The sequence below is a fragment of the Haemorhous mexicanus genome, chromosome 15 (assembly GCF_027477595.1).
Source record: "Haemorhous mexicanus isolate bHaeMex1 chromosome 15, bHaeMex1.pri, whole genome shotgun sequence".
Taxonomy (NCBI): Eukaryota; Metazoa; Chordata; class Aves; order Passeriformes; family Fringillidae; genus Haemorhous; species Haemorhous mexicanus.
The window spans coordinates 3,447,546-3,469,893 of NC_082355.1; the positions used below are offsets into that span (position 1 = coordinate 3,447,546).

General features: G+C 62.1%; 4 protein-coding genes across 7 annotated transcripts; 1 reads left to right on the top strand and 3 right to left on the bottom strand.

The window, feature by feature from the left end:
- Window positions 1-64: 64 nt before the first annotated feature.
- Window positions 65-3,066, bottom strand: DOK3 (docking protein 3). Its single transcript, XM_059860425.1, has 5 exons — window positions 3,010-3,066; window positions 1,397-1,690; window positions 1,176-1,269; window positions 918-1,090; window positions 65-836 (listed from the first exon to the last, which is right to left on the bottom strand). Exons 1-5 carry the CDS (start codon window positions 3,064-3,066, stop codon window positions 120-122), a joined length of 1,335 nt encoding a protein of 444 aa, XP_059716408.1. The 3' UTR covers window positions 65-119.
- Window positions 2,723-8,833, bottom strand: DDX41 (DEAD-box helicase 41). The gene is made up of 17 exons (XM_059860424.1): window positions 8,667-8,833; window positions 8,483-8,581; window positions 8,233-8,392; window positions 8,078-8,152; window positions 7,701-7,761; window positions 6,904-7,040; window positions 6,671-6,743; window positions 6,344-6,497; window positions 6,112-6,248; window positions 5,773-5,935; window positions 5,553-5,684; window positions 5,304-5,375; window positions 4,989-5,085; window positions 4,514-4,663; window positions 4,311-4,382; window positions 4,103-4,213; window positions 2,723-3,894 (listed from the first exon to the last, which is right to left on the bottom strand). The coding sequence occupies exons 1-17, from the start codon at window positions 8,688-8,690 to the stop codon at window positions 3,758-3,760; spliced, it is 1,854 nt and encodes a 617-aa protein (XP_059716407.1). The 5' UTR covers window positions 8,691-8,833; the 3' UTR covers window positions 2,723-3,757.
- Window positions 8,834-8,891: 58 nt separating this feature from the next.
- Window positions 8,892-18,065, bottom strand: FAM193B (family with sequence similarity 193 member B). The gene is made up of 11 exons (XM_059860418.1): window positions 17,960-18,065; window positions 16,345-16,857; window positions 14,832-15,071; window positions 13,947-14,169; window positions 13,556-13,765; window positions 12,869-13,283; window positions 11,713-11,908; window positions 11,102-11,338; window positions 9,589-10,588; window positions 9,405-9,480; window positions 8,892-9,260 (listed from the first exon to the last, which is right to left on the bottom strand). Exons 1-11 carry the CDS (start codon window positions 18,017-18,019, stop codon window positions 9,164-9,166), a joined length of 3,267 nt encoding a protein of 1,088 aa, XP_059716401.1. The 5' UTR covers window positions 18,020-18,065; the 3' UTR covers window positions 8,892-9,163.
- Window positions 18,066-18,302: 237 nt separating this feature from the next.
- Window positions 18,303-22,122, top strand: LOC132334270 (lateral signaling target protein 2 homolog). Of its 4 annotated transcripts, XM_059860202.1 has the most exons (13): window positions 18,366-18,422; window positions 18,892-19,032; window positions 19,108-19,245; window positions 19,336-19,538; window positions 19,621-19,710; window positions 19,782-19,907; window positions 20,026-20,127; window positions 20,210-20,458; window positions 20,564-20,691; window positions 20,766-20,879; window positions 21,036-21,134; window positions 21,268-21,383; window positions 21,464-22,122. In XM_059860202.1, the coding sequence occupies exons 1-13, from the start codon at window positions 18,381-18,383 to the stop codon at window positions 21,593-21,595; spliced, it is 1,680 nt and encodes a 559-aa protein (XP_059716185.1). In that variant the 5' UTR covers window positions 18,366-18,380; the 3' UTR covers window positions 21,596-22,122. The 4 variants fall into 4 exon arrangements, with proteins under 4 accessions (XP_059716182.1, XP_059716185.1, XP_059716183.1 ...); XM_059860199.1 differs by having other exon boundaries at window positions 18,303-18,422; window positions 20,210-20,691; XM_059860200.1 differs by having other exon boundaries at window positions 20,210-20,691; window positions 21,271-21,383.
- Window positions 22,123-22,348: the final 226 nt, after the last annotated feature.

Sequence of the window (22,348 nt, forward strand, 5' to 3'; positions counted from 1 at the left end):
CCCTCTAGCGGGGAGGCTCGAGCTGCCCCGCCCGCCCCCCCCACTCGTCACAGCAGCGGCGGAGCCGGGTCCAGGAAGGGCCTTTATTGACTGAACGGCACCGACCGGCACCGGCCACATCAAGCCCAGTCCCGCCCTCCGGGGCTCTCCCGGCTCAGCAGCCGCACCAGCTTGGCCCGAAGGGTGCTGTGAGGCTTGTGCCGGGAGCGCCCTGACAGCGCCTCCTGCCCTCCGCGCCCCCAGCCCGCGGCCCGGGGGGTCGGTGCCATGGCGGCCCGGTTGTCATAGACGGGCCCCCCCTCACTGCTGTGGCCTTCGGGGGCCTGTCGGCACCCCAGCTCCCACTGCCCTTCCTCCTCCTCTTCCTGGGCCCCAGCTGGATGTGGTTCTGCAGTGAAGATGTTCTCGTAGAGATGCTCAGGGAGCGGCTTCCCCATGGCCCAGGGCTCCCCAGAGCCTGGCTGCCCTGACACAAAGAGGGGCTGCTGGCCCCGGGCGATGGAGGCATAGATGATGGGGCATGAGGCCTCTGCCTCTGGTGGGGTGAAGCGAAGGAGGTTGGCAGGGGGGTGGGAGGCAGGCTGTGTGCCCCCCAGGGCTGGGCTGGGCTGGGGATCATCATTCCCAGGCCCCCAGGGCTGGGGCTCAAGGCCCTGTGCAAAGAGCTGGGGCTCTGAGACACAGAAGAGTCTGGGGTCCAGGGTGTCCTTGCCCTGCTGCTGGCAGGCAATGGCAGCAGCCACAGCCCGGCAGAGCTCAGGGGCCCGTGGGGTGCTGAAAGTGAAGGTGCCCTCGCCGGAGTCACTGCGGCGGCCAGCCTCGAAGGAGAAGACAGCCTGAAGGGTCAGAGGAGAGGGTGAGGAGCTGCCACCTACCCTTGGCAGGCAACAGCCCCAAGAAGAGAGTAGGGATCTCACCTGATCCTGGCCAAATTTGCGAAGGAAGGGGTAGGGCCAGGTGAGCAGGGGCTGGCGGGATTGGGGGTCCTTCAGTGTCAGGCTCTGGGGAAGCGCCGAGAGCAGGTAGTGCCCTTGCAGCCCACAGCGGGTGGCCGCTTCTGTCTGGACCACCAGCACCAAGAATTCAGTCACTGTGGGAGCCAAAAAAAACAGAGATCAGCACTGCAGAACTGAGCTGCAGCCCACCCTAGCCCTCTTCACTACCCCTGCACATACGGTCCTGCCAGGATGAGTAAAGGGAGTTCTCCTCCATGGGGACAGCAAGGCTGGGCTGGGTCCTGGCCCTTCTCGGTACTGTCTCTTTTCCACCCTGAAACAAAGGGATGTGAGTATGACCTGGGACAGGGAGGCGGAGGGGAAGGACAAATCCCCCGCCTGCCCTGGAGCTTCCCAGCTCACCCAAGTCGGGCTCTTGGCTCTGCCAGACCCCTTGGTACCTGGAAGGCCAGCTGGCAGAGCTGGGTGATCCATTCATCGCGCTGCTCGGCTGCCAGCACGTAGCTCTTCTCCGTGGTGGTGAGGTAGAAGGCGGCGGTGGCTTTGGGGCAGCTCTCTGTGCCTGCCGGGCCCACTGAGACACAGTCAGAGAGGCGGATCACGCGGCGGGCACACCGCTGCAGGGACATCTTCTCTGGGACCGTGCCATCATCCCGCACATCAAACTTCTCCATGCGGGCCACGCCGGACGGGCTGGCAGCAAACAGCTGGGCTCGCATCTTCCTCCAGGACCTCTATGCATGGAAAGGGCAAAGGCAGGGAAAAAACGGGTCAGCAAAGAGCTGGCTGCTTCGTCTGGTAGCACTGCCTTCCATACAGGGCACGAGGGGCACAGGGGAGTCCCAGCCCGCACCTGCCAGCTGTTGTTGGAGGGACAGAGAACAGGGGCCAGCACAGACCCCTGAACTGTGGGGCCGGGCAGGCCCGAAGCTGGGCTGAGGGGGGCCTTGCCCCGAGCAGGCTTGGCATGGCTCACTGAGTGAGTCACACTCACTCCCGGCTCCCTGAGCACCAGGTCCTGCTCTTTGTTCCCTGCTGCAAGTGCTGGCCTGCAGACGACCTGCAGCTGAGCTCTCAAGCTCTTCTCAGGACAGGCCCTGATGCAAATTAAAGCCATTTTGAGCTGCTGAGGCTCCTCCTGACAGCCTCACATCTGCTCAGCTGCCTGCTTCCTCCCAGGGGAGCCTCTGCAGCACCAGCACCTTCCCAGTCTGTCATGGGATAGCGGGGGCGCGTGCCACCATGTACCTCAAAAGTGCAGCAGAGCCTCCGCCCTGGAGGGACCAGATGCACCCAAGCACCCAAAATACCCACCGCCCCCAGCCCACCTGCCTCCTCCACGGCAGGGCACCAGCTCCTCACACACAGGGCTGCCTGCTGTGCTTCCAGGGCTTGGTTCTTGTTCAGGGAGGTCAGAGTGCGATTGCAGCCCCACACATCCACTGAGACCCCCACAGGACATGGCCACCCTGCCATGGCGTGACCAGTGTGCCAGCAGGACCTACTTTGCCCACATGTGACAGCTCCCTGGAGCTGGCCCGACCCCAGGTACTCTCACTGTGTCACCCATACTTTGTCCCAAGGGCTTTGGCACTCAGTGCCCCCTCCAAGGGCACAGAGGAGCAGCCCAAGCCACAAGGGTGCTGCTGTATGGTGCTGGCCCCACAGGGCTGGGCCGATGGGAGGCACAGGGACACATCCCACGTGCTGGCCCAGGGCCCTGCTCACAAACACACACACACACACACACACACAAATGCTGGAACTGCGCTATATTAATACATATTTATTCTTCCATTAAGACTCACATGGTGACCAAGCAAGAAGGACCCAACACACGGGTGAGCCAGAGTGGGTGCCCACACAGATGAGTCCCCCCAGCCCCACGGGAAAGCCCCACTTATGGAGCTGCTGAGCCCAGGGTTCCCCCAAGGGCAGCTCCAATGGGTCTGGCTGCAGTTGCCCCTTCCCAAGCTGCTGAGGGCCCAGGCCCAGGCCCAGCCTCATGACAAATCAGGGCAAACCCTCTACCAACCCCAAATCCACCCTTTACCTTTCCAAATTTGGTGTGCTGCACATAAAGGATCCCATCCTTCACTGGTCTCTCCATGGGCCCAGTTCACCCTGGCAGCCAGCACAAGGATAAGGGACTTGGGCTACCCGCAGCAGAGAAAATGTGACTGCTGCAGTCGAAGGAAAAGCATAGGGCAGACTTCCGTCTCAGAGAGACTTCCCCTTTTTGGTGTGTGGGATGGGGGGCAGAGGCTGGGCCACAGGAGGTGTCCATGTGCCCGCCCTCCCCCTCACAGCAGGGCAGTGGGGCAGAACGCGAGGGCAGAGCACAGGAAGCACCTCGGGGAGCGCCTGACATGAGCACAGCATGCCCCACCTCACCCTGGCTGCATCCTCCCAGCATGTCTGGGGTGACAGAACAGCCACTAGAGAATGCACAAATCCAGGCGAGGGAGATGGGCCCAGAGAAACTGGGTGGATTTGTGCGGAGCAACACAAGACCCTGACCTCACCACTGCACAGGGCTGGCAGAGGCAGCAGACCAGTCGTCCATTGTGGGGCTTTCTGTTGCCCTGAGGCACTGCTACCTGCTTGCCCAACACAGCATTGATGTAATGGGCTGTTGCAGCACAGCTCCATTCATTTCCTTCCGGGGCAGGAGCTTCGTCAGGCTGAGCTGGCAACAGTCCCAGTGACCAAAATTCTGGAAAAGGGCCCACAGCTGTGCAAGACAGGCCTCTGGGCTGACAGGAAACCCAGGCCCACCCAGGAGCAGAACACTCTCCAGGCTAGAAGTCCATAGAGCTGTGGGCCAGGTAGTCCTTGCGGCCGATGTTGCTGACTTGCTTGGTCTGCATGGCCTCCAGCTTGGGGCAGTCGGTGATGCGATGGCCCAGGCCACCACAGAAGGCACAGCCCCGCTCACCTGCAATGGAGGAATGGGGTCAGGGCCAGCACAGTGCCACGCCAGGGCAGCACAGTGCCACACCAGGACAGCAGCCCCCATTCCAGAACAAAGGGGTTACACCAGTGTCTCCCCAATGCTGAGGCACTGGGAGCTGGAGGGTGCCATCTGGAGCCCAGGTTTTGCAGCAGCTCCACAGGGGTCCCTGTGTCAGCCTGGGGTCTCTCACCATTGATGTCCAGCATGGTCTCATCCCCACAGTGCAGCACCTGGAGCACAGGTGGCACCTTCTGCTTCGCCTCCAGGAGCAGAGCCTTCAGGTCCATCAGCACCGACTCATCTGGGAGCAGAGACATAGGTCAGGCAAAGCCATCCTGCTTGCTCAGAACACCCCCTTGGCACTGCCCACCTGCCCCCAGCCCCGTGCTGTTCCTCACCACAGGCCTTGTTGATGAAGGTGGTGGCAATGCCAGTGTTCCCTGAACGGCCCGTACGCCCGATGCGGTGAACTGTGGAGACAGGGACAGGATCAGCCCTGGGTGAGCACAGTGTGACAGACCATCCCTGCCCCAAGACACTGCAGGGACAGGCACAGAGCCTTGCTGGCCTCTAGACCCCTCCCACGAGGCCCAGTGCCTACCATAGTTCTCAATCTCCTCTGGCATGTCGTAGTTGATGACGTGCTGGATGGCTGGGAAGTCCAGGCCCTTGGAAGCGACGTCAGTGGCAACCAGGACATCCTTCTTCCCATCCCGGAAGGCCTCAATGGCTTTTGTCCGTTCTTCCTGATCTGCAAAGGCCCAGCAGAGAAGATCAGTGAGGGCAGAGCTCCCAGCCCTACCTACTGCAGCAAACACTGTGGCCTCAGAGTCAAGCATGACTTCCTCAGGCAGCCTTTCTCCCAGTGAGGGAGCAGAGGGGCCCCTGCATTCCATAGGGACCTGCACTGTGTCTACGCCTGCCGTGTACAACATGGAGCTCACTCCTGACACGGTAACAGCCCTTCCTCACACCATCAACAACTGCTCCATGCTGGCACCTCCCATGGCCACACACATTCCTGGCAGGACTGGAGTCACACCAGGAGCCCAGGCTGCTCTGGGACCCTCACTAACCTTTCCCTCCATGGATGGCCACAGCTTCCACACCCTTGAGCAGCAGGTACTCATGGATTGCATCGACATCTGCCTTCTTCTCTGCGAAGATCAGCACCTGTGGCAGCACAGGCATCATATCAGAGCCCCTTCTGCAGTCTGGCACTGCTGGCACCAGCACAGCCCCCTGGGGAAGCCCATTCCCTCTTGCTGAGCAGAGCACACAGCACTGCTGATCCCCAGCATGGCTCAGCCACGTGCCCACTCTGCACAGGGGGTCCGTCCTCCCAACTCCCCCCATGACCAGCATGACCACATTGTCACCAGCATACTCACAGGTGGGGGGGTCTTCTGCAGGCACTCCAGCAGGTACACCATCTTGGCCTCCTCTTTCACATACTCCACCTCCTAGGAATAAGCAGAGACATGGGTCAGGAAGAAGAGGAACTGCCACTGCTTGGTATCCCTTAGCTGGGAAGGAGGGCCATGAACGCCAGCTCCCTGGCAGAGAAAGGCATTAAGTGCCCTCATGAATGTTTCTGGCCTCCCACACAGGCACGACGAGGGAGCACCCAAACACCTCACCTGCACAACATCCAGGCTGGCAGCACCTGCTCGCCCAACATTAATGGTGATGGGCTTCACCAGGGCACTCTTGGCAAAGTTCTGGATCTTCTTGGGCATTGTGGCACTGAAGAGGAGGGTTTGCCGCTGGCCCTGCACAGGGAAAAAGCCTTTAGCACTCACCCAACCTGGCATATACAGGACTGAGCTTCAGGGTGCTCCTAACGTGGCAGTTCAGTACCTTGAAGTAGGAGAAGATGGTGCGGATGTCCCCCTCAAAGCCCATATCGATCATCCTGTCAGCCTCATCCAGGGCCAGGTACCGGCAGATGTCCAGGCTCACCATCTTCTTCTGCAGCAGGTCCATCAGGCGCCCAGGGGTTGCCACCATCATGTGCACCCCACTGTGGGGTGAGAGGAGGCTGCAGTCAGGCCCTGGGCATTCCTGCCCCATGCAGGACACCTCCCTGGCACACCATTTTCACCCCTACACTGTCCTGAAGCCAGGGTGCTACTCCTTAGCTCCCTGCCAGTAAAACAGAGCAGCTCCAGCCCCACAGACTCCCCCAGAAGATCTTACTGTTTGATGGTCTCCATCTGCTCCTTGACAGACATGCCCCCGATGCAGAGGGCGCAGCGCAGCGGGGGCAGCCCATCCTCCTGCAGCAGGCGACAGTAGTACTCCAGGATGCCGTGGGTCTGCCGGGCCAGCTCCCGCTGGAGAGACAAAACCAGCTCATTCCTACACCTCTGTGCAGGCAGAATTTAGGATTGCCACTGCAAGTCAATCACAGCCTCCTCCTGGCACTCACCGAGGGACAGATGATGAGTCCATAGGGTCCCTCTCGCTTAGAGAATGGCAGCCTCTTCTCCTGCTCCAGGCAGAACATGATCACAGGGAGGGTGAACACTAAGGTTTTCCCAGAGCCAGTGAACGCAATGCCAATCATATCCCTTCCTGAGAGTCTGCCAGAGAAACAGGGCTGATGGAGAGGAGTATCATGGAACAGCTCAAACCTCCAGGGCTGAGCAGGGTGACAGGGTGCATCTGTCATCAGGGAAGAGCGCCTGGTCCACACCCCTGAGCAGGCTGTGAGAACAGCCACCTCTGTACTCCAGGATGGGGACAGAGCACTCACATTGTGGGGATGCCTTGGATCTGTATGGGTGTTGGCTGCTGGATTCCTTTTTTCTTCAAGCCTCTCAGAATAGCTGTCAGAGAACAAGGGACAATGCATGTTCATGACCTGAACTATTTCCTCTCTTTCCCCACTCGGGTCCTAGCAGCAGCTCCTCCACCAGTGACAAACATCCCTCAGGCCAACAGCCAGGAGAAAGGTCAGATCCCTTCCAGGCTCCACTCCTGGCCTACCTGCTGGGAACTTCATCTCCTTGAAGCTCTTGATGGGGGGTGGGATGCCCTCTCCCTCCACCAGGATGTGGTACTTCTTACGCACACGGTCGTGCCGTGCCTCTGACATGCCCAGGATGTAACGAGGGGCTCTCCAGCTGTGAAAGCAATAGAAACAGGTCATAGTGCACAATGAGGCCAGGGCTCCAGAACCAGCAGCTCCCATGGAGGAATTCAGGGGAACTCCCTGTTAGGCTCCAATATCCTCCCAGATAAAGCAGGTAGCCCCAAGGGGCTCCATGGAGTGAGGGTAGGAGCAGATCTGAGCCAGTTCCATGAATAACAGCTGAGAACAGCCTATGGATGGTGGATGGAACATGCCAAAAACGTCCAGACACACCTCAATCATCTCTCTGACACTGCCTCAGAATTACTGAAGTTGGAAAAGACCTCTGAGATCAATGAGACCAATCTTTGATCTATCACCACCTTGACACTATTGCCTTGAGCAGCACTGGCTCCAAAGGCTCTTCCAGACTCTTTCTCTGGCTAAGTGATCTACCAGACCTGAGGACAAACCCTCAGGCCTACTAGTTTAAGATAAATGTCCTTTACCAAGCCTTACTGTATACAAAACAACATCCAATGTGACTCAATAGCATTTCATTTTACAGATAATGACACAAACCCAGTCATTCAGGCAAGAGGCTGCAGAGCTGCACTACTCCTGGAAGACTCTGTGGGTTTTAGTTCTCTTCAGAAAACCATGAAGCGATGTTTTCAGAAGGAACACTTCTGAGCTGTGCTGTGAAACTTACCTGGTTTTAATTGGGTCATCATAGGTGATGCCCTTGGCCATCTCCTTCACTGACATCAGAGCTGCAGGAACAAAGGTGATCAGTCAGAGCAAACTCTCCTTATCCACATCAACCTCACTGGGCAAACAGTTTGGGAGATCATGTCTGGAGACAGAAGAGGAGAAGCAGCAGCACAGACAGCCCCTCTGGCATGGGAACACCCAGTGCCGCTGTGCCCAGAGCCCTGTGACAGCTGTGTCTCAGCTAAGGCAGGCAGGGCCAGCTGAGGGCACTCACTGTCACCTCCAGGCTCACCACTGAGTATGAGCACTCCCAAAGCAGGGAGCAGCTCTCCTCCTGCCCTGGACACAGATCTGAGACACAGAGCTCCCACTCACCTCGGCCCTCTGCCACGCTCTCCAGGATCTTCTCTTCCTCCTTCAGCTGCTTCTCCTTGGCTGACTCCTTCCGAGCTGGGGGAGAGACAAAAAGCAATGAGAGGGTTTGCTGTCCCCTGAAAGCCACCCAGTGCTGTTACCAGCTCCTCCCTTACCTTCCGCCTTCTCTTTGAGGTGCTGGTGCTGGTCCAGCAGACTGATGTTGGACTGCGGTCCCAGCGGGATGTCATCCTCGTCCCCGCGCTGCTCGCTCCCGCTGTCTCGCTGCTCCTCCTCGGACACCACCTTCCGCCGCATCTGCAGCAGCTTCTGCAGCTGCAAGGACGGGGACGGAGGCAGAGTGAGCAGCCTGGAGGCGGGAGGGCCGCTCGGAGCCCTCGCCGGGCAGCCCCGTTACCCCATTACCATCTGCTGCTTGCGCTGCTTGACGGGCACGTAGGGCACGTAGTCGTCATCATCCTCTCCGGACAGGTCGGACGTGTCCGCCGGCTCCTCGCGCTGCCTCTGTGGGGAGACACGCGGTGAGGGGAGCCCGGGGCGGCACCTGGAGCACGGAGCGGACGGTACCGGGGACCGGGCCCGCTCCCACCTTCCGCTCCGCCACAGCCTCCATGGCTTCTTCCCGGAAGAGATCCAGGAAGTTACGTCATCGCGCACAGCGCCATCGCCTAGCAACGCGCGGGGGGCGCCACTGGGCGGGAGCTGCGACTCGGCACGACGGGTCCCCGTGGCGGCCAAACTTGAGCAGAATGCGTTCTAAATCTCTCCCGCCCCGCGATTTCCCCGGCGCGGCAGAAAGCAGCAGACACCGGGGTTTAAATAAAATAAAAAATTAAAAAGTTCTTTATTGGGTCCAGCACGGTCCTTCCCCGCGGCACGGGGAGCCTCGTACCCGCGGAGAGGGGGACGGGACGGCCGGGATCACCCCGCGGGGAGGGGCAGGAGGATGGAGGGAGCCCCGGGGGACCCCGCGGGGCAGGAGAGCACCGGGGCCCCCCGCGAAGGAGGACCCCACCAAGGTGAGGCGGGGGGCACAGTGAGGAGAGGCGAGCGGCCGTGGGTGGGTGGGGGTGGCCCCTCCGCACCTCACTGGGCTGCGCTGGAAGTGGTTTTCTTCAGGGTGAAGTTGGTCCAGTTCACGGCCACCTTCTGCCGCGTCTGCTTGGCCGAGTCTAGGCAGAACCTGGCAGGGAGAGGACAGCCCCGGTCAGCCCCCAGCCCAGCGGGACCCCAAGCCCCTCTGTGACCCCAGCCCCAGTCAGCTCCCAGCCCCTTCATGCCTCCAGCCCTGCTGGCTGAGCTCAGCCCCTAGTGGCTCTCCCCTCACCTTTTGAAATACTCCACTTCTCTGTCAGTCTCGTCCATCTCTGCCCCATCCAGGTCCTTGGGCAGGAACACATCATCTGGGAAAGCAGAGCAGAGGGTCAGCGCCCCAGGGCAGGGAGGGGCTGCCAGCTGGGCAAGGGGCCACCGAGAGGATGGTGGTGCACAGTGGTGCCCCCAGCACTCACCAATCGAGGTATTGGATTTCTCCACTTTGTTTCGGCTCTTCCTGCTCTTGCCCTTGGGCTGGGGGGAGCCCCCTAGGGCAAGGTGGGTGGCCACGGCAGGTGGCTGCTGCGGCGCCAGCTCCGGCAGCTCCGATTTGCCCTCTCCCCTCCGGCCTTTCCATTCGCTGGTTCTCTCCTTCTCCCCCCTGGCAGCGCTGCTGCAGGCCCAAGGCTGCCCCTTGCCACTCTCCCCGGGCTCGGCACAGCCACTCGCCCGTGGTGGCTCAGGGGCACTGGCCTTGGAAGGGTGCTTGGTTCCCAGCACCTGCCCCTTCCCACCAGGGCTTTCCAGCCGGGCCTGGCTGCTGGGCACAGCCGTGCTGCCCTCCCCTTTCTTTGCCTGCCCGTTCTGTCGCTTGTTCTTCCTCTGCCGGCTCCCCGCGGGCAGCAGCTCCGGTGGCTCCGGCCCCTTGGGCTGTGGCCCCTCCTTGGGCTCCAGGCTCAGCCCGGTGCCGTCCGCAGCCGAGTCCGCAGCCTTGGACTGCACCCAGATCATGCGGGACAGGCTGGGCACGGCGCTCAGGCGTTTCACCACGCCGTTCTCGGCCGCCGGGGGCTCCCCGGGCCCCTCGCCCCATCGGGGGCTCAGCTCACCCCGCAGCAGCGTGTGGCTCTTGGCAGGACCCAGGCTGAGTGGGGCCAGCGCCAGGTCTATGTCCTGCAGGTCAGAAGACCCGTTGAGGTTGGAGAGCAGGTTCTTCTGCTCCAGGACAGCTGCCTTCTTGGGGAAGTCATTGACATCCAGGTTGAGATCGTAGACACTGAAACTGGCCCGGATGGAGTCCTTGATGGTGTTCTTGATCTCCTGCAGCCGGCTGCTGAGGAAGCTGTTCACCCGCTCCAGCTCCAGCTCTGGCCACTCCAGCAGCTTCTCCTCAGCTGGCTCCCGGGCCTGGCTGGCTGCAGGGGCACGCTCTGCTCGCTTCTGGGCCTCTGCCTCCAGCTGGGCTTTCTCCTTCTCCTGCAACACAGGTGCCATGAGTATCATTTGGGCTGGGCCACAGAACCATAGGTGCAGGACACAGAGCTATGCTCCAGCTTTGCCTGACAGCAAACTCAAGGGCAGCTGCTCAGCACAGCTACACCACATCTTCCACAGCCCATAAACTGTCACATTTCCCCCATGGGCACTGCAACAGCTGGACACTGCCCACCTGACACTGCTCTGGGCACCAGGCATCAGAAAGAGCCATCATGGCACTGCCTCTCTCTACCAGAGATAACATGGTGTCAGCATGTGGCATGGGGCAGATTGGAGAGTGCAGCCCAAAGCACCCAGAAGGGCTTGGGCAACTTTCTACAGGAACAGAGGCAGGAAGAGCCCTACATGGGACAGGCAGTACTGCCACCTTGGGTGAGAGTGACACAGAATTCAAGAACCCAAAAGGATGCAAGAGAGAGAAGGAAAAGCCCTGCCAGCAGCACAGACCTACCCAACCCTCCTCCTGCAACCCCAGTCCCTGCCCAGCCTCACCTTCTTCTTCTGCTTGTGCCGTGCCCGCTTGGCTGCCTTGGCACTGTTCAAGGGCTTGGGCTCTGTGCTGTTGATGTAGTCCAGCAGCTCGTCCACATTGCGGTGGTCCACAGCGGGCTCACCTGAGCTGCTGTTGTGCCCTAGTTTCTGTGGCAGCTCCTCTTTTCTCTTGGTGAGGCGAGAACGCAATTTCTCTCGGATCTCAGCATAGTTGCGGCTCGTGGGAGCGGCCGGAGGCTGTGGAAGGTGAACGCTGTCAGCCAGACACCAGCCAGCACGAGGGGCAGGCAGCCCCAGCTCCCCCAACAGCCCCCTGTGACCTTCCAGCCACTCCTTTCCCTGCAGTCTCAGCAAGTCAGCACAGCCCTAGTGAGCTCTTCCACCATGAAGCCACAGGGCTTGGCTCGGCTGCTCCGAGCCCTGGGGCTGGGCAGGTGGCTGCAAGTCAGGAGCAAGGGACCAGCAGGCTGATGAAGCAGGGTAGAAAGGAAGTGGGGGATGTACATGCCTGCAGGGAACAGCTGTGGCCAGACCTGCCCACCTCCCACTCTGGGCAGTGATGTCTCCCCACCAAAGGACCAGGGGTGGCTACAGACCAACCCCTCACTCACCGCGTTGTGGCCGAAGAACTCACAGTAGCAGCAGTCACAGAACTTCCCATCTTTCTGGTTGGTGGAGGAGGAGGTGCAGGAACTGCGCTCTGAGCTGCTGTCCTCATCCTCCCCGAGCCCCTCGTCTGCCTCGCAGGGCTGCGGCGGGTGGCAGCTGGTACCGTTTGGGAATTTGTGCCCTTTGCAAGAGGGGTCCCTGAGGAGAAGGGGAGAAGGGTGAGAGGTGAGCAGGTGCTAGGGTATCTCAAAAATTGCCCCATGCTATGCATGTAGGAACAGCCATCCTGGGAAAGCTTGTGCCCAAGCAGAAGGACCTGCAGGACAAACCACCCCCGCCCTTGCATTCTCCTCTTCTGGGGAAGGTGCCCAAGGAGCCCACAGGAGCAGCAATCTGTCACTCCCAGCCCTCAGGGCCTATGGCCAGCAGGAGGCTGGTGCAGCAGAGCCCTAGGGAGCCCGGCCCTGGGCTAGGAGCAGGGCAGAGCGAGGTACTCATTGGGGGTAGCAGGTAGCAAAAGTGAGGAACACTGGGACTGTGCAGCTGCCAGATATGCCCATGTGAGGCAGGCCCAGCTCACAAGGGCACGGGCTACCTAGCTCAGAGACAGGGAGGCCAGGGCACAGCCCACAGTGTCACTCCTCAAGATCCAGCTCAGGACCTGGCTGGCTCTCCACAAAGAGAGCTAATTAGCAGAGAGGAAGCAATGTGCTCTCTTCCAGGGCACAAGCAGCCCAGAAAGGGCCAGAGGAACAGGTGAGCAGAACAAGTCCACAGGCTTCATCTTCTCAAGGACCTTTGATCAGTGCCAGAGCTGCCTGACAGCTCTCTGACAGGTCTTACTGACATAGGTCCTGCTGGCCAGCTGCAGGTTGATCAGGGTGTTCCTTTGGGTCTTTTAGCTGGAGGAGAAGCAGAGCCTCTTCTGCACCACAGAACCAAAGGACAACCGCAGGAGGAACACGTGCTGGGAGAGAAAGAGCTTCACCTTCGGTCTGCAGCAGTGGAACTGGCCCACAAAGACAGCAGCTTCCTGCACCACCATGCCAGGACGATCAGTCCCTCCACAGGGAGAAGTGCATCCACGGTCAGGGATGGGAGAAAAGGCACGTGGCCCCGCAAGGAGAGGCTGGAAGCAGGCAGGGCTCCTCTACTCACCTGTTCGTGCTGGGCAGCTGGTGGGAGGCAGGAGGAGGGATGAGTGAAGTGCTGCAGTGCCCGTTGCAGGGATGAGCACAGCCCGACAGTGGCGGTGGCATCTTCAGCAGCGGCACGTTGGCAGGGGGCAGGTGAGGGCTCTTGCACGGCCCTGGGCTGTGAGAGGCCGCGCTGGCCGGGGGGGACTCGGACACTGGCTTGGGGGCCGCCGCCTGCGCGCTGGGAGCAGGGAAGAGCGCGGCCTGCGAGGAGGTGCCCAGCGGGATGTGTGGTGGGGAGCTGAAGGGCCCCGCATGAGGAGGTGTCTGCTTGGAGGGGATCAGTGCCGGGGGCTGCGAGGGGAGGCCGGTGGGACTGTTGGGAGGAGCAGTGAGGTCGGAGTGCTGATGATGCTCTGAGGAGTGGAAGGCCTCACCTGCAGAGAGGCAGGAGCAGAGACAGTCAGCCACTGGCTGTGCTGCATGGACCAAGGCCATGCTCAGAGCCACCCACCACCTTTGCACAAGCCCTTTCTCCTCCCAGACACCAGAGCACTTGGGATAGAAGGCATCCCTGCTCACACAGGGCCTTGGGGTCAGTGTGCCCCCCCACAGGATCCAGCCGTGCCCCATGAAGAACAGGGCAAGAGGAAAGGCTCTGGAGCAGCAGGGCGGGAGGCTGTGGCTGGTGCTGTCCCTGGGCACGTACCTGGTGGGGTGGCCCTCCGGCACAAGCTTTTGAACTGCTTCGGCAGCGTCTTGCAGAAGTCGAGTGAGGTAGGCAGAGGCGAGCCCGGTGTGGCACTGCTGGAGGTGGCAGAGGCCGTGTGGCTGTAGGGACAGGCCTTCAGCCCCGGCCCCATGGCCGACACCTGGCTGGCACACTCCGGAAACAGAGGAAGGCTGGGGTGCTTGCCGCCTGGAAGGAGAGCAGAGCTGGGGCTGAATCCCAGCACCATCTGCCTTTTTTTAAGGGGCCCAGTATGCTGCTGGTACTGAGATTCAGAGGTCCAGCCTGCCCACCTATGCCCAAAGGAAACCACCTAAGCCAAGAACTGGGCAGAAAGCTCTGCTCAACCCCATGGCCAGCTTCAGCTCACCTAGTGCAGCTGGGGGAGTCCCAAGGGGGCTGCCCTGCACGGTCCCGTTGGTGTGCTGCGAGTTCCAGAGGCCCGAGAGCTTGTGAGCAGACAAAAACGAGCTGGGGTCCCAGTCCCCTGAGTTCCCGTGGCACGAGGAGGAAGAAGACGAGGAGGAGGAGGAAGAGGAGTGTGAGCCACCCCCACAAGACTGCGACTTGCAGGATGTGTGGGATAACGAGACCTATCAAAGGAAACACAGAATGAAGTGGCTGAGGGGACACCTTGGCCCCCAGGTGTCAGCACCAAGACTCCCTCCATTGCGGCAGGGCCTCAGCTCACGTGAACCACTTTTATCATTGTCTTGGGAGTGACAAACCCCCCTCCATCCAACACCAACACAGCCTGGCTCACAGAGGCTGGGCCATGCCAAGGGCCACACACCTATGCTGTGTCCCTGTGCTGGTCCCACTCACACCAGGGCAGGGTTAAAAAAAGCCAGGCAGGAGTCAGCTCCTCTACCCAAACCCCACGCACAGGCAGGCACTTGCCCTGGCAGCCACTGCCTCTCTCTGCGTCATGAAGGGAGCAGCCCTGGGGCTGGGGGATGCGGCACAACGTGCAGCAGAGGAAAGCAGTGGCACTGTCAGTCTTGCCAGCCCGGCAGCTCCAAGCCATGGCAAGCTCCTGGATGAGCCTCCACAGCACCACACACTGCCCCAACAGGGCCTGTCCCTGCTGAGCCAGAGACAGCCCTGGGCAGGGAAGTGAAGGCTGGGATATCTGGGACACTCAGCTCAGAGTGAGGATGGGACCCACACACACAGTCAGTGCCACAGGGTGGTCATTGCCCTGTTCCTACAGCCACAGCCCTGGCTTTCAAACCCCAGCACCATAACCACGTACCGCCAGGGCCTGCTCCTGCACTGCCCGTCGCTCTTCCTCCTCCACGCTCTTCCGGCAGCTCTGGCAGATCCACAGTGGCATTTCTCCCAGGAGGTTCTGCACAAGCGTTGGCACGAAGTCGGGTGGCAGCCTCTCGCCCGGGGAAACCAGCCCATTGTGGGACGGCCCTCCCCAGTCCTTGCGCTCCCGGTGACAGAGCAGGCAGCAGGTCTGCACGGACTGGTTGGCGGTGGGCAGCACCTGAGGAAGGACACACAGACTGTGAGTCACTCAGGTGTGATCAGGCACAGATGTGGGGCAGATGAGGCAGTGAAGGAGACCTCAGGATGCTGACACCAAACCAAGGAAATTCTTACAGGCTACATGTGGTATTGCACCTTCTCCCACTGGAGCAGAGCAGCCTCAGGCTGACCAGCTGCTGCCAACCTGCCATGTGCCAGCATGGGAGTGTTTGGACTTCTGGGAAGATCAGAGCATGCAGAAGAGCCAGCCTTGCTACCAAGCAAGGCTAGGAAACCATCAGCTACTCCCACCATCACCTCTGGTACAGTGAGACTGAGGGTACTTGCATGGCAAAGCAAGACTCACAGAAATCCCACACAGGGATATGAAGGGTGGGTCTGACAGACTCAGCTCTCTCTCTCTGCCCATCAAAGATGCCCCCACTGTGTCACCCAAAAGCCCCAAGCCCTCTCTCCCGCCTCTTTGTTCTGCACAGCCAGCGGTGCTGATGCATCAGGGTGGGGTGTAGCCCCCTGTGCTGCTTCATGCTCTCCCTGCACAGGCACAGCCAGGTTGGGGCTTCCCTGCAGGAGCTGGGCTGCATCCCTCGGGCTCGCCGGAGCCCTGACAGCCGTGACGAGCCCAGCGTGGCGCGGGCGAGGGGGCCCCCATTGTCTGCCGGCGCAGCGGGGCCCTGCCACAATGAGCCGTGCATTGAACTGCTGCTGCCAAACAGATGGCGTCTGCAGGCTCAAGGTGAAGCAAAGGTCAGAGGCCAAGGAGAGCAGAGTGGGGGCAGAGCCCCCCTGCCCACCCACGGCGAGGGGGGAGCAACCGGGCCACACCGTGTCCCAGCTGACACAGCTACCATGGCGGGTGACACCATGGCTGGTGACACCACGGCTGTCCCCAATCCACCCAGCACATCCACACCCGGCGCCCACCCCCGCCTCCCTGCCCACAACCCGGAGCAGGTGGCGGCAGCCAGGTGTGTCCAGCAGGGAGAAGCGCGCTGAATGAGGATGCTGGAGCCACCTGCCATCGCCCAGCGGCAGGGCTGTGGCAGGGCTGTGGCAGGGCTGTGGCAGGGCTGTGGCAGGGCTGGGCCCGCCCGCGGAGCGCTCTGGGAACGCTCCGAGCCCCATCCGCAGGGATGCTCCGAGTCGGGGGTCGGGGCGGGGATGGGGCAGGGCCTGGGGGGGATGGGGTGCAAGGGGCAGGGCCCCATCCCCGCCCAGGCTGAACCCCCCTCGGAGCCAGCCCCATGCCCGCCGCAGCGCTACCCCGGTACCTGCGCGCTGCCTCTGCCCGACTCCCCGCCGCTGCCCGCCGCCGCCGCCACCTCAGGCGGGGCGGGCGGTTCCGGTGGTGGTGGCGGCGGGGGAGGCCCGACGTCGGGACCCGCCATCCTGTCACGGCGAGGCCCGGAGCCACCTGCCGCCGCTGCCGTCGCCGTTGCCGCCGTTGCCGCCTTGTTCCGCCGGCGAGTCATGGCGAGCCCGCCGCAGCCAGGACAACAGCCAATATGGCGGCGCGGCCCGTCCGGCCCCTGCCCGCGGGAAGGAGGGAGGGAGGGAGGGGGGAAACGCTCGGGGAGGTGAAGCCACCGCAGCCATCTTGGGTGAGGGCAGCGCTGCGCCCCCTGGCGGGCAGGGGGAGCGGCGGCAGCACCGCAGGTTCGAATCCCGCCCGCTCCCCGAGGCTCCCGCGGGTCATAAAGGCGCCCGTGCCTCAATCGAGATCGGGGGTGTATCGCGATCGTATCCCCAGCTGGATCATCAGAGTGCAGCTCCTTCGGTTCCAACTGAAAGAGAAAGGATTAGATTAGATATCTAAGGGAAAAATACCTGTGAGGGTGGTGAGGCACTCAGGTTGCCCGGAGAAGCTGTGGCTGCCCCATCCCTGAAGGTGTTCAAGGCCAGGTTGGACGGGTTTGGAGTGACCTGGAATTGTGGGAGGTGTCCCTGTGCATGGCAGTGGGATGGAACGAGATGATCTTTAAGGTCACTTCCAAACTTCTCTATGATTCTGTGATTCCTGGCCCTGTACAGGACCCAGGCATTCGGACAATGCCTGAGAGCATTGCCCAAATGCTCCTGGAGCTCTCGGCCTTGGGGCCATGATCACTTCCCTAGGGAGCTTGTTCAGTGTCTGACCACCCTCTGGGCAGGGAACCTTTTCCTAATGTCCAACCTAAACTTCCCCTGCCACAGCTCTAGCCATTCCCTCGGGTCCTGTTACTACCACAGAGAGCAGAGATTGGAACTGCTCTCAGCTGACCCTCCTGAAGAAGCTGCAGCCCATAATGAGGTCTCTCCTCAGTTTCCTCCAGACTGAACAGACCAAGGGACTCCAGCAGCTTTTCATGTGACTTCCCCTCTAGACTCTTTGCAGCCTCCTTTGGACACTTTATTCTTCTTTTATATTGGTGCCCAGATCTGTGGGGACCTGTGGGACAAGCAGGACTCCAGTCTTGCTGTGTGCTCAGGGATCCCCATCCAGGGAAACCATGACATGGCTGAAAACAGAGCCGGAGTCTGTGGGGTACACAGGGAGCCCCAACACCAGGGCCAGTCCCACACCTGCACCCGTCCGGCACAGCCTGGGCACTGCCATGACTCAGGGACTTTGTGAAGCCGAGGACGTGCCACTGCCGTGTTTGTTCAACCATCCTCCACGGATTCTTTACCCATGATTCCACCCCATTAGGCTTTCAGCCACCTGAATTATCGGCACCCACATCCTGTGGCCAGCAGTGCCAGGTCTGGAGCAAACACGTCCTTTGGCACAGCCGGGGTGGTTTGCTGTGGCCAACACCCCGAGTATCCCTCCGGCACCTCTTCTTGGCCACTTGGCTCCTCTTTGTCCCATCGAGGGGCCACTTTGCCCCCTTCCCACTGCATTACCCGCTCCCCATGCCCTGCACAGTAACGATGCCTGGGGGCGCTTCTCCCGGCGTTCCACATCACTCTGGGAATGCTCGGCGGGCTGTGGGAAGCGCTGGGGTGTCCCTGTCCCCGGATTGCTGGGCTGCGGGGAGAGAGGAACGGGGAGAGGATACCCGGGGATATAGTCGGGAATGTGAGACGGGAACCAAGACCGGGAAGGAAAGCCGGCGGTGAAACCCATCCCGCCCCACGGCAGACGCACCCTCACCCTTCCCATCACAGAGAACCGGTCCGTCGAGGAGCGGACGGGTCGTCCCGGTGCCGGGACTGGGCGGACACCGCTCCGATCCGCCCCCCGGGCGGTGCCCGGTGCCGACCCGCCCCGTCGGCGAGCGGCGGGCGCGGGGAGCCGGGCGGCGGCAGAGCTGCGGGACGCGCCATGCTGCCCGCTGCCCTCCGCCGATGGCTCCGCCGACCCAAGGTGAGACCGAGGGGATCGAACCGGGCCGCCCGCCCTGCGCCCGGGACCGGCGGAGCCCCCGGACGACCCCGTCGGGGCCATCCAGGAGCTGCGGCGATCCCGGGAGCAGTGGGGGCGGCCGGGGTGCCTCGTGGTGGAGCGGGAGGAGGAAGCGGGGGGACTCCGGAGGAACTTTCCCGGTGTTTACAGCCACGCACGGATCGGTGCCAAAGCTGCCGGGATGCGGCTGAGCTTGTTCATCCTGCTCTGCCCCCGGGGAAACTGAGGCACGGGTGGGTGGGGAGGGCGGCGCTCCCCGGGAGGAGCCAAAGCTGCCGTGGGAGGTCCCACGTACCTGCCCGAATAGGTGTTGGTGGATCCGTGGGGTCCGATCCCCCCGCGACTGTGGGAACGTGAGTTATGGGATCCCGCTGGAGCAGCACATGGAGATGCGGGGTGCCCCGACATCACCCCTCTGCCCTTCCCGCAGCGCTCCGACCCACGCCTGCTCTCCCAGTTCTTCTTTGCCGACGAGAGGGTGACACGCGTGGTGGCCGAGATCAACGGGCTGGATGCCGAGCTGGATCCCCAGCAGTACCTGGTGCTCCTCAACCAGCTCCACCTCAGCCAGGTACGGGGCCAGCCCGGACCCCACTGTGACTCGGTTTCCCCGGGAGGCCGTGGGTGACACCCCTGCCGTCCCCAGGCTCACCTGCTGGCCGTCCTGGAGCGGATCATGGAGGAGTGCATCCCCACGCAGCGGCACAGCCGTGACTACCTGGTCAAGTTCCCTGAGGAGCTCTTGGTGGACAACTTGGGGAACCACATGCTGTTTGCTGCTGAGGTGAGCCCGGGGCGATGGACACCCCACCGTGAGCTGATCCTGTTAGGCATTGCCTTGGGTGCTGCCTGCTGACAGTCCCTGTCCCTGCAGTGTCTCCTGGCTGGGACCTTCCTGGATATGGGGGAGTCAGATGGGGCACAGCTGCGGCCCCAGGCCAGGAATCTGCTGTGCAGCCTGGAGCTGGTCCGGACAGTGCTGCGGGAGCAAAGCCTGAGCCAGCCCAACTCCTACCCAGAGCCTGTCCGGGCTGTGCTCATCCAATTCGACCGGCTATTTGCAGAGTTTGAGCTGAGGTAAGGGGAAGGGTTAGGGTGCTGGGATCGTGGTGGGCTGTGCCAGGGCTGTAGGGGCCTCACAGTCTCCCCATCTCTCCAGCTACGTGTCCTCACTGGTGGCAGTGAAGTCTCCTGATGAGATCTACAGGCAGCAGGAGATCATTGTGCTCTTCTGTGAGACAGTGGAGAGGTGAGTGAGGGCACTGTGTGTCAGGTGGGGGCTGCAGGGACTCCAGCCCCAACGATGGGCACCATCCCTAGGCTCAGATCCACTGTAAGGGTGTCTGTGTGTCCCAGAGCCCTGCACCTGGGCTACCTGACCCAGGAGATGATTGATGGCTATGAACCACTGCTGATGTTCACCATCCCTCGCCTGGCCATTATCAGGTGGGTGCAGCCCCTGGGGAAGGGGGTATGTTCCCTGCCCTGTACCAGCCTCTTCTCCTCATGGGGACTTGGGGTCCCAGGCAACCCCTGACATGAGCTGGGCTCTGTCCCCTCACAGTGGTCTCCTCATCTACCCTGAGGGACCCCTCAGCCTGGAGCGGAGCCCTGAGGAGATGTCCCGGGTCTTCAGCCCCTTCTACAACCTCCTGAAGAAGATCAGGTGTGCAGTGAGGGGCGCTGGGCGGGGCTGTGGGGCAGCAGTGGAGCCCTGACATGGGGCTGATGCCAACCCCTCACTGCAGGGACCTGTTGCGGGTGCTGTCAGCAGAGGAGCTCTGCCTGCTGGAGAGGAGCCTGTGCACGGCTGAACAGGAGGACCCCTGCACTCCAGAGGCCCCCCCAGCCTGGGGGGCAGCTGTGCCCAGTGTGGACCCTCCTGCTCCCTTCAGTCTTCTGGAGGTCCCTAATGCCACCCAACCACTCCCCAGCTGCACGACACGACTGGGACCCCCCAGTGCAGTGGATGACCCGGGCATCGACTGGCAGCAGAGGTGTGCAGTGGGCAGGGGACAGGGCCAAGATGGCAAATCCCTATCCACTGGGACAGGGATATCTCATACCATCCCTGGTGTAATGGTCACCTCCCCCCTGCGCAGTCCCCAGCCCCTTGGGAGCGGCCCAGGTGTGGGGGTTAGTGCCACCCCAGGTGCCCGCTGCTCGGAGCTGCGCTCCCGCTACAGCAGCACCAAGGACATGCTGCACACCCTCTTCGTCTGCATCTCGGGTGAGTGACCCCCCAGCCAACCCCTCAGCACGCTGATTCCCCCAGCACCCTGACCCCCCACCCTCCTGGTGCAGGGGTGGCTGATCAGCTCCAGACCAACTTTGCCAGTGACATGCGAAGCATCTTGAAAACAGTCTTCAAGATCGTGTGCTCGCAGGCGGAGCCCTCGGAGGAGCAGAGTTACAGCAGTGAGTAATCCCCAGGGACATGTGGGACTGCTCCTTTCTGCCCTGCCCATCGCCCATCCCTGGTGAGACAAGGCCACAGCCCTAGGCTGGGGAAAAATGTGGCCATTGTACCCGCCCAGCTCCAGCTAGGCTGGACCACAACCCTTGTCCCCACAGAGGAGAAAGATGGTGACTCCTGTGTGACAGATGCTCCTCGTGTGGCTGACTGCCCGCTGTGCTCCAGCCCTGCAGAGGTTGCCAGGCTCCGGAGGGCAGGTGAGGGGCTGCCCAGGTGCTGTGGCTCTGGGGCAGGGTGTGAGGCTGGGCTGATCCTGCCCCATCCTGCCTTAGGGGGTCTGGCTGTGAGGGGAGCCAGGCTGAGGGGTTTTTACCGATGTGTTTTGCCCAGCAGGTTCCCACCCCCTCCCTGAGTGGGTGCCGGACAGCACATGCAGCCAGTGCTCTGCCTGCCGCTCGCCCTTCACCCTGCTGCGCCGCCGGCACCACTGCCGCAGCTGTGGGAAGGTAGGATGGGGTTGGGATGGGGCATGAGGGGTTCCCCGAGGGACCCAGCTCTGCTCAGCCCCTCTCTGGCCTCTCGGCAGATCTTCTGTGCCCGCTGCTCACCGAATACCGCAGTGCTGCCCTACTATGGCCAGAGCAAACCTGTACGTGTCTGCACCCACTGCTACAGCACACACCTCCCGCCCGCATCCCGCTGTGCCCGGAGCCAGTGAGAGCCCCTCTGCCCGATCTGCATCACAGGAGGCAGCACAGCTGGGTGCCCAGGGCCGCTCCGGGGCTGCCGGGCAGCACCTCAGCCCCGTGACTCTCCTCAGAGCTCGGTGGGCATGGCGGCAGGACCCCCCCCACCTGGCCTTAGGCTTCCCCCTGGTGCACAGGGGCAGGACCCCACACATGGTGGCAGCCCCTATGCGGAGTGATGGTGGGTGCAGGACCGCCTCTCCTGGTGCACCGTGGCCTGCTCTGCTTTGGGTGAGCTGCCTGCTGCTGCCGTGCACCTGCCCCCCGGCTGGAAATGTGCTTCGTGATGGTTTTTTTTCAGGTGAACTTTGGCTGCTGTTGGGCCCGGGGCAGAGTCTCCCCCCGGGGCCTGGCCTGAGAAAGTGCAAACAGCCCTCACATGACAGCGGGTGCCCCGGGGCCGCCCGTGCCGTGCCGTGCCCGGGAGCTGGGGCCCGGCGCCCCCCTTCCCTCCCTATCTCCTCCACCCGATGGATTTTAATAAAGAGATAAACCCGTCTGTCTGGGCCGTGTGGCGCTGGGTAGCGGCGATCCCCGGCGCGCTGGTGGGCGCGGCCGGTCTGGGGACACCCGTGGGCTCGGTGGGGCGGGGAATCAGGGGCTGGGGCAACAGGGCGTGCGCGCTCCCGTACGGGCGAACACGGGCGCGCCGCGCCCCGCGCGTCACCGGGCGCGCACGTGGGCGGGCGCACCTCTCTAAGGGGCGTGGTCTTTGTGGGCGTGGC